The 8,854-nt window shown below is 40.8% G+C and overlaps 2 protein-coding genes across 2 annotated transcripts in view; one reads left to right on the plus strand and one right to left on the minus strand.

Annotated features, from left to right (window-relative positions):
- GNL2 (guanine nucleotide binding protein-like 2 (nucleolar)) overlaps window positions 1-4,649 on the plus strand; it is a gene marked incomplete at its 5' end in the record, with an annotated part of 10,471 nt that extends 5,822 nt beyond the window's left edge. Inside the window, 7 exons of the mRNA XM_009573242.1 lie at window positions 547-651; window positions 763-921; window positions 1,068-1,175; window positions 1,526-1,959; window positions 2,618-2,697; window positions 3,418-3,518; window positions 4,420-4,649. Of these exons, the coding sequence (XP_009571537.1) occupies window positions 547-651; window positions 763-921; window positions 1,068-1,175; window positions 1,526-1,959; window positions 2,618-2,697; window positions 3,418-3,518; window positions 4,420-4,569 (1,137 nt within the window). The remainder of the gene's footprint in view (window positions 1-546; window positions 652-762; window positions 922-1,067; window positions 1,176-1,525; window positions 1,960-2,617; window positions 2,698-3,417; window positions 3,519-4,419) is intronic.
- Window positions 4,650-5,816: 1,167 nt separating this feature from the next.
- Window positions 5,817-8,849, minus strand: DNALI1 (dynein, axonemal, light intermediate chain 1; the record flags this gene model as incomplete). The annotated part of the gene is made up of 4 exons (XM_009573243.1): window positions 5,817-5,852; window positions 7,356-7,520; window positions 7,808-7,986; window positions 8,816-8,849. Coding segments are annotated over 4 exons (414 nt in total), but the record flags the coding sequence as incomplete, so codon positions are not given.
- Between the last annotated feature and the right edge of the window lie 5 nt (window positions 8,850-8,854).

Below are 8,854 nucleotides of genomic sequence, written 5' to 3' on the forward strand. Positions count from 1 at the left end.
CCCACTCCACCTGTACTGTAGCGCTATGATCTGAATGCTTAGCTGCCCTGACTCAGTGTCTGCGCTTTCCCGAATCAAATGATTGGGTATATTTGTGCCATCAGGTATATTTGTGCCATCAGGCTCTGTTAGTGCTGGTTTTCTAACTCTGTTCTTCAAGAATGTGACAGTAAACAAGAAGACAAAGTTACAGGAATCTTTTTTGCTAGCCTGTTCATTTTACTCCTAAATATCACTAAAGTTAAGGATCATGGAAGAGGAAAACCACAGAATATTGGAGTTTGTTGTGATTGTTGTTTCTTCTCCTTGGTCCTGTGAGTGAGTAGTTTGATACAAAACCTTAGGGATAGCATTGGCTGATACAGAAGGAGCAAGGTGCAATACGTCTTGGCTAGCTAACAAAAATGCCAAGTTATATTCTGTTTCTGCGTGTTAATACCAAGTTCCTAGAATTACTCCTGTGTATTAGAACTGTGCGTTTAAAAAGCAGAACAGAGGGCTGTCTTGTGGAAGGAGGTAACATGGGGAACTACTGATCTCTTTCAGGTGTGGCAATACATAACCTTGATGCGGCGGATTTTTCTCATTGACTGCCCAGGTGTAGTTTATCCATCTGGAGACACAGAAACAGACATTGTGCTGAAGGGTGTGGTATGTATCTGCACTACATGCTGCAAAAATATTTGCTGTTGTTAACATGATGGGTTCAAAGAAGTGAATGCACACTTTCCAAAGGGTTGATATTCTACCATTCATTTTCAGGTTCAAGTTGAAAAGATTAAGAGCCCTGAAGATCATATTAGTGCCGTGCTGGACAGAGCCAAACCAGAGTACATCAGAAAGACGTACAAAATTGATTCCTGGAAGGATACAGAAGACTTCCTTGAGAAACTTGCTTCTAGGACTGGAAAACTGCTGAAGGTGTGACAATTTTCTGCGTTTGCGGGCTGGAAGAGCATGTTGCCTGTTACTGAACACAGAAAATATGAAAGTTTTGTTGCTTACAGGTAATAGAAAGGTGGTATGCTGTGCAAATGTGGACATAAATTGTTACTGGGTTCTTTTAGGGTGGTGAGCCTGACATGCAAACCGTGAGCAAGATGGTTCTCAATGACTGGCAGAGAGGCAGAATTCCATTCTTTGTGAAGCCACCGAATGCAGAAACAGATCCTCAGGTGAGAATGTGATGCTTGTGCCTCTTCTCACATATTATTTGCTTTTCCTAATGGTATTCACTGTTGTTTTTCCCAGAGCGCCATGTAACTTGGGCAGTGCACGTCTTGGGCTCTGCCCAAGTCTGGTGATTCAGGTGACTTTCACTTGAATTTGGTGAGGAGCAGGTAGCAATGCTCTTCACAGAGATGTCTGAGCCATTTTACAATCATCTGACTACCAGAATGTCAGTAATTGTCGCATCGTTAGCCTGTCATCTTAAACTTTTTCCAAAGAGATAAAATGGAAATTGCTCTCAGAGAAGATGGAGTAGACTTCTTAGATGATATATCCATTACATTCTTTCTTGTAGCCTCCTGCTTTGGAAGTAGCTATGACATCAAGCCAAAATAACAATGAGGAGAAAATCTCCGAGTTGGTAGCATCAAGTGTGGAGCCAGCAGAAGAGAAGAATAATACAGACACTGAAATTAAGCAACTCATGTCACATGTTCGGCAGAACTTTGGGAGGATTAATGTGGCACCTCAGTTCTCAGAAGAAGACCTGGTTCCTGTAGATGTGCCAGGCTTTGATGAAACAGAGAGTGATTCTTCTGGAGAGGAGGAGCAGGAAGAGGAGAAAGAGGAAAATGAGCGACATCAAGATTCAGCAGAGGAGGAATCTCAGTTGGCTGTACCAGGTGCCAGGGAGAGCTCTAAGGCAGTTCTTAAGGCTTTGGAGGAGAAGATTGCAAAATACAAAAAATTTCTGGATAAAGCCAAAGCCAAGAGATTCTCAGCAATAAGGTATCTGAATCTGTTCAGTGACTCAAATATTTTGCAGGCGGGGAAAGGGTTAATGTGGTTCTGCTGTAGTTTCACTCCATGATTTGCTTGACTGGTTCCGCTGTGTTGCCACACCCAAGTTGCCACAGCTTATCTAGTTTAGCCATAAATGTTTGAACTTTGGCTATGCAGCAGTTTGGTTTTGAAAGATTATTCCAAGAAGTCCTATTTACCAGCATAACTAAAAATGTTCTCACTTTTGGAAAGCTATGGATTAGAAATTTGTTGGTATTTTGGGTAGCAATATTACATCTCTCCTTGATGTTGGGTTCGTTCTTGAGCAATACCAAGGCTAATGTCCTACCTGGATATGCCAACTGGGTCTCCATGCATGTACAAGAGTATCCTAGCTCATATAGCAGGCCTAGTTTTAGCAAAGCTCATCCACCAGCTTTGCGAGGACTAAGATTTCAAGGTTAAGTGTTACATTTTGTCCCTTTGTGGAGCACACAAGCCCAGTAACTCCAGAGACAGGATTACTCTAATATGTTTTTTAGGTGGAAAGGCTGTGGCTTTGCTGCTGACAGGCTGCTGGGATCTATTGGAGACTGATCACTTCTCGGAGACGGCTACATTTTGTGTTACAACATTCTTTTATTGCTTATTTTATCTTTTGTAGAATCCCTAAGCAGCTGAGTGAAAAAGTGTTTGCAAAATCCATGCAGAAGTCTGAAGAACCCAAAGAAACTGAAGACAGAGGTAAAATAAGATTAGTCGATGTTCTTAATCTATGTTTGGAAATCCCATAAGCGAGAGAAGAGAGGGATTAGGGGGAGAAGCATTCGTTAGCTCCTGATCGCAAGTTCTTTTTCCCCTAATGCTATTTAAATACTTCCATAGCTAAGGGCTATTCCTAAGGGCTGCCTGATGGCCTTGCTGTAGCCTTTCTGTAGAACACCTGTCTGTATAGTAAGATGTCCCTCTGCTAGAGTGAGGGTAAAGTGAAGGCAAATGTTGTATTTCCAAAAGAATGGTGCTATGGGCAGATTGCAGTCTGAGCAACTTCTGCTCCACAGAGTGTAATATTACACAGAAGGGAGTGGAAGGGTTTTACGACATTATAAAAGCACAGAGCTACTTCAGGCTATAGGTTTTACTGTGGTGACTTCAAGAGTCTGTGGCTTCAGTTTCCACAGTAAGTTTGATTAAGGGCAAAATCATGTGGGAGAACCCTTTTCTGACAAGCCTATGAAATTCTTCTGGACTTGCATGAGGCTTTATGCTTCTCAAGAGCAGTTTTCATAGTAATAGCAAGGGATTCTCTGGTATGGAACATGCATGTTGTTTTGGTAGAAACTATTAAAATACAACCAAAGGAATGCTTTGCTGAAGTAGATGGGATGGTGACCCCAGTCTTAAGTTCTGCAAACAGATCGGTGTTTTGGAAGATGCCCGAATAGTGATCTCTGCTGTTTGCAGGCAGCACAGAGAAGAAAAGAAAAAGGAAAGCAGAAGAAGATGATGATGATGATGATGACCATTTGGGTAAACAGCCTTGCAAGAAACTTACATCCAAAGAAGTAAGTGTGATTTCTTATAGTAAAACAAATGAGCAGAGTAATAGAGCTGGCTTTTTTTATATATAGATTGCCCATTGTCACTTAAAAGCTTTGAGACTGGGTGCTAGTGAGAGGGAGAGAGCACAGGGACTGTAGCTGAGGTAGGGGACATGTGAAGACGGGGTGACTTGCTGCTGATGTGAGATGTGACATTAGCATGTTCCAGCTGAGCATGGACCCATAAAAGGGTCCAGCAGGTAACCATGACAGAGAGAGTATTAAGGGGAGAATCCTTTGCGATAACTGTTCTGCTTTCAGCATTAGCTTGCCCACTGATGTTGTTAAGAGAGCAGGGGTTTAAATGCTGGGAGATGGGGAGAATTTGGAACTAGATGGGCAGTACTATTCTGTCTTCAAAGAGAGCTGCTGCTGCTATTTTCTGTTCATGTTGGTCAAGTCTGAACAATTTTTCTAGAATAACTTAAATACCAAGTCAAATAGTCTGTCTGTAGGACTTTGAAAGTGATCTGTAAGCAACTTGCACAGCGAGGGCTTTTTGGAGCGTTGCTGTGGACTGTTAGGACTGTCAGAGGGGAGCAGAAGACTGAATTCTGTTTATGAATGTTCTGTCACATCTTCTGTTAAAGACCTCTTGGGTGACTGTGCACATCAGGTTGCTTCTTGTATCTTGTTTACTACTTTTGTAAAGATTAAAGCGTATCTTCCTTTGTAACATTTTAAGAGCATGGGTGCGTGGATTCCATATAGATGTCCATATATTCACATCAGTAATGTTTTGTTTGAAATTATTTATTTTACGTAAGACTTATGGAATGCAAAGTGAACAACATTTGAAAGAATGCAAACAAATTCAGGCTATGGATACTGTGGATTTGCTAATGTGTTTTGTGTGTATTTACAGAGAAGACGAGCTGAGAGGCAGCAGCGGTCCAAGAAAGTTGGAGTCCGGTATTATGAAACTCACAACGTGAAAAATAAGAATAAGAACAAGAAAAAAACTGGCTTGGAGGGACAAAGATCAAAGCACAAAAAATACAAACATAAGCAATAACTGCTTATTCTATTAAATTTTACATAAAACAGCTCTAGTATGCAGTGGCTTTTTTAATATAAAACTTGCAGTTCCCATTCAAAGCCTAGTTTGACTTGTCTTTCTTGTTCCCAGGAGTAGCATCTCACTCTTTGTTTCTGCATCATCTGAAAGTTCTTTATGCAGTTGGAGATCATGGTATTTCCACATCACCATCTAAGGCCAGTAAACACTGCATTGGCAAAACATATCCTGAAGTCTTATTCAGTGGTGGTGGTTTATTTTTTCTTTCTGGAAACTAGCTTTATGAAGTTTTTCATATGACTACAGTGAATTATCTTTCCCATGTCTGCTTGCTGAGTATAGCCAGCTAGTTACGCAGGTACCTCAAGTAAAGATTTCATTTGCTTCCACTGAGCAATGATGCTTGGAATGGTATCATACCCCTATCACAGAATCATTTAGCTTGGAAAGGACCATTGAGATCACAGAGTCCAACCATTAACCCAGCACTGCCAAGTCCACCACTAAACCATGTCCCCAGGCACCACATCTACACGTCTTTTAAATACCTCCAGGGATGGTGACTCAACCACTTTCCTGGGCAGCCTGTTCCAATGCTTGACAACCCTTTCGGTGAAGAAATTTTTCCTAATATCCAATCTAAACCTCCCGTGGTGCAACTTGAGGCCGTTTCCTCTTGTTTCATCAGAAATAACCACGTAGAGAGCTTTGGTATTGCTCATCCCAGGTTACTACTAACAGTTCTGACAAGGGATTTTGATGTACAATTAACACCAACTTGCACGTACTCAAGGAAATACCCTCCAAAGACCTATTCAAGAATTACCTGCAATTTGATTCTTAGTGAATGTGACTTATATTTATTGTAGATAACTTCATATATTATTTCTGAATTTTCTGTAACATTTTTAAAGTAATAATATTACAGAGATGCTTGCATATAAAAACGTTTATTAGTTTATTGCTTTGAAGGTCACCTAGCATATTACCAACAGACAAGTCCCCGACAGGTTCACTAGTCAAGGAGCTGAATGCTGAGACTGCATTGAAAGAGGGTGCAGTAATTAATGAAGCTCCTGAATTTCAACTCTTCAAGAGAAAAAGAAACAATACAATTACGCTGCTTTCAGTTACCGGTAAGTGAAAATTCGAGGTTGTTTCATGAAGACAAATCTTTGTCACTAATTGCAAACTTATTGCTCTGACAGCTCTTCTGAGCACTGCCTGGAGGACCACAAAAAAATCTACTTATTTGGTGCAACGATGCTTTCAAGTTGGGCCTGAAAAACAAATAAGACAGTAAGTCAAATTAGATTCAACCTAAAAAATAAAACCGCGTTGCTGTAAAGTGATAAATTGTCTGTTAGATATTCAAAGCGAGGAGCTGAGGGATGCTGCAATACTTCAAGAGAAGCAGGCCAGGGTTTTTTTCCCTAGCCATTCCATTCCCTACTACATGTTTTATAAATTAGCTTTTCATTCTTGGCATACACACTTGTTGCATTCTGAGAAGAAAAGAGCTGGCCTTGGTTCCATACAATGAAAGACTCACTTTATAATGTAAAGCATTGAAGAGGAAATTAAATGAAAGCTGTTGAAACAGTGGTCTGAATTCTCTCATTTCAGGCTGGACTGTGTTAGCTAAATTAAATACTTGGCTCTCTAGCGTTTGGAACACAAACTCTGACTCTGGGACAAAAGTAGCTGGGAACAGCAAGTTTTTCAGTTCCTGAGACAACTTGACGCCCAATTAGTAGATTGATCGAAGAGCTACCTATGCTTAGGGAGCGTGTAGAGCACGAAGCTTCCAGGACTCCTAGATTGTCCTCTTCCTAGAGCTGCCATCAAAATAAACTACAACAGTGGTATACACACAGCTGTTAGAACCCTTGTACTTCAAGGAAGAAACACAAAAACATATTTGATCTAACAGTTACTCCGTTTTGTGCCCTAAAACATTTCAAGATGGCCTGAAGACGTTACTGGGTTAGAAAGGAGAAACTGTAGGAACAGTGAAGATAAGGAAAGCAGCTCAGTGTAAAGGAAAGGTTTTTAGCTGTAGCCAGAAGCATTTAACACTGTTTATTTTTTATTTTTTCTTTACTTGAGAGATGTGGGATTTTTTCCTTTCAACAGCAAAGCAGCTTTGTTTTCACCAAAGCAGCATGCACAAAATTACTCCTGTAATTATGCACTCCCTACTGCATAACTGCACAATTGTTCTTATTAGGTAATATTTAATATTAAATGGTGTGTCTTGTTATCAGGGAGTCAACTGTAATGGCCAGCAGCAAAGAAACAAAACATCTTAATTTGCCTTCGCTAGATTTTCTATTTTGTAGTTGAGAAGAGGTGCTAACTATTGTAACCTTACAATCAAGTTATGCAGAAATAGATTGCTGGGGTATCAGTCAAGTTTGAAGCCTCTGCATTTGGAGTTCAGCTGCATGCATCTGCTCTTCTCCAGCTCTCTATAACAATTTATCATTTTCTGAACAAATTCTGATCTCTTCCTGGCAAAATGTGTGTATGACTAAAATTCAGTTAATCTGACCTGCTGTTTGCATCATCAGGTTTACTAATAATGACCAATTACTGGCTGAGCAAGGAAGTAGAGAATGCAAAGCACTATTTTCCTGTTTCATTGAGAATTTAAAGAAAGCGGAACATTAATACAAATATGTCATAAATGTAACACTTCTAAAACTGTAAGGAGAAATTATATCTAATTACAAAATGAGAAGTTTTACCATTACTATTTGGAATTGCCTTTTTTTACTAACCTTCAGCTGTTGATTCGTTCGTTTCAGGAACTGAACCTCTTCAGCGTGTTTCTTCTCTTCTATTTGTCGCCTTTCATTTTCACGTTTTTCAATAGCTTCACATTTAGCTGTCTGTTCATTCACTTGTCTTTCCAACTCCCGCTTTTCCTCTTCTAGCTCTGCAATCTTGGAAAAGAGTATAGATCTCTCAAGTTTTTGTTCGTTAATAATTTTCAATTGAGATGGGACAAAGTTTTATGTTGTACAGTCTTTAAAGTGTTCCAGATATAATAGCAGATAATTCATGAAGTGCAATTAAGCCCTAGGAAGACAGTAGGACAAGTATTTTGATGATCTTTACTGCCATCCAGTGGAAATAGACATAACTGGTTTTGTATAAAATTTTGTATGTAATATCCTTATGCTCTATCATGTGCAGAAAACTACATTATGGCGTTAGCAGCCCAACTTACTCTTTTTTCCATGTCAGATTTGCCTTGCTCAGCTTGTAGTGCCTTCCGCATGCCAAACGCAACACTGCTCTCGTACAACGTCTGATAAGCAGCAATTGTCATTTGGATTTCATCCCTGACTCGAAGCAGCAACAGTCCTCGCTCTGCACAGTTAATTGTAGTTTCACGGATCAATTCATCTTTAAAGAAAGGGTACAACAATCTAGTTAGAGTAGCTACTGCACATTTATCTGGGAATGCTGGATACACACTGGGTCCAGAGCTGCTTGTCTTTTCCCTAGAGATGATAGGTATCTACCTCTGTCTCACCACAAACTAGAGATAGTCACAATTATTCTTTTTGTTACATTACAGCTATAGCATCAAGTGCTAGCAAATAAAAGCAGAGTGGTGGTGCAGAACCTATGGTAAGAGCAGTGATACTCATCCACTAAAGCTGTAACAGCAAATACCAAAAAGTTTGTAATCATTTTTTGCAGTTATCAGGAAGCCTCCAGGAGAGTTAAGAGCCTCCAGAAGAATTGTGCTCAAACCAATGAAATCTCTTACACCATGTCATCAGAGAGTGTAGGAGTGCTTAACAGTTATACAGTGTTTTAAGTTTTTTAAATTAACTGTTGGGGTCAAGTACAAGTAAGAGAATTTTAAGCTTCTTTGCATCTTTTACTGTTATGTATGTGTAAGCATACCTTTACAACATGTCTTTTGCGTGTCAGACGGTGTAAAATGCTCCGTGTAAGAGCTGACAGCTTAGGCAGGCGTTAACGGCCACGCCAGTCTGATCTGCAGAGCACTGAGAGGTGGAGGCCTACAAGGAGGGCAAGTGCGGTGCGGTTGCTGGCAGAGCACCCTTGCCCCGCAGAGCCTCCCTTGCCAGCACCCGCAGCCCTGCCCTGTGTTAAACCCTCTGGAAAGAGCAGCGCTGCCGGGGACACGTCTTTGGGAGCCCCGGCCCGCGGGGAGAGGGCGAGGAGCAATGCTTTTTGCCTTTGCTGGCTGGGCACTGACCGAAGCACTGCGAGTAGAGCTCCCGGCGCACGGGGCAGA

This window comes from Fulmarus glacialis, unplaced genomic scaffold (assembly GCF_000690835.1).
Source record: "Fulmarus glacialis isolate BGI_N327 unplaced genomic scaffold, ASM69083v1 scaffold49332, whole genome shotgun sequence".
NCBI lineage: Eukaryota > Metazoa > Chordata > Aves > Procellariiformes > Procellariidae > Fulmarus > Fulmarus glacialis.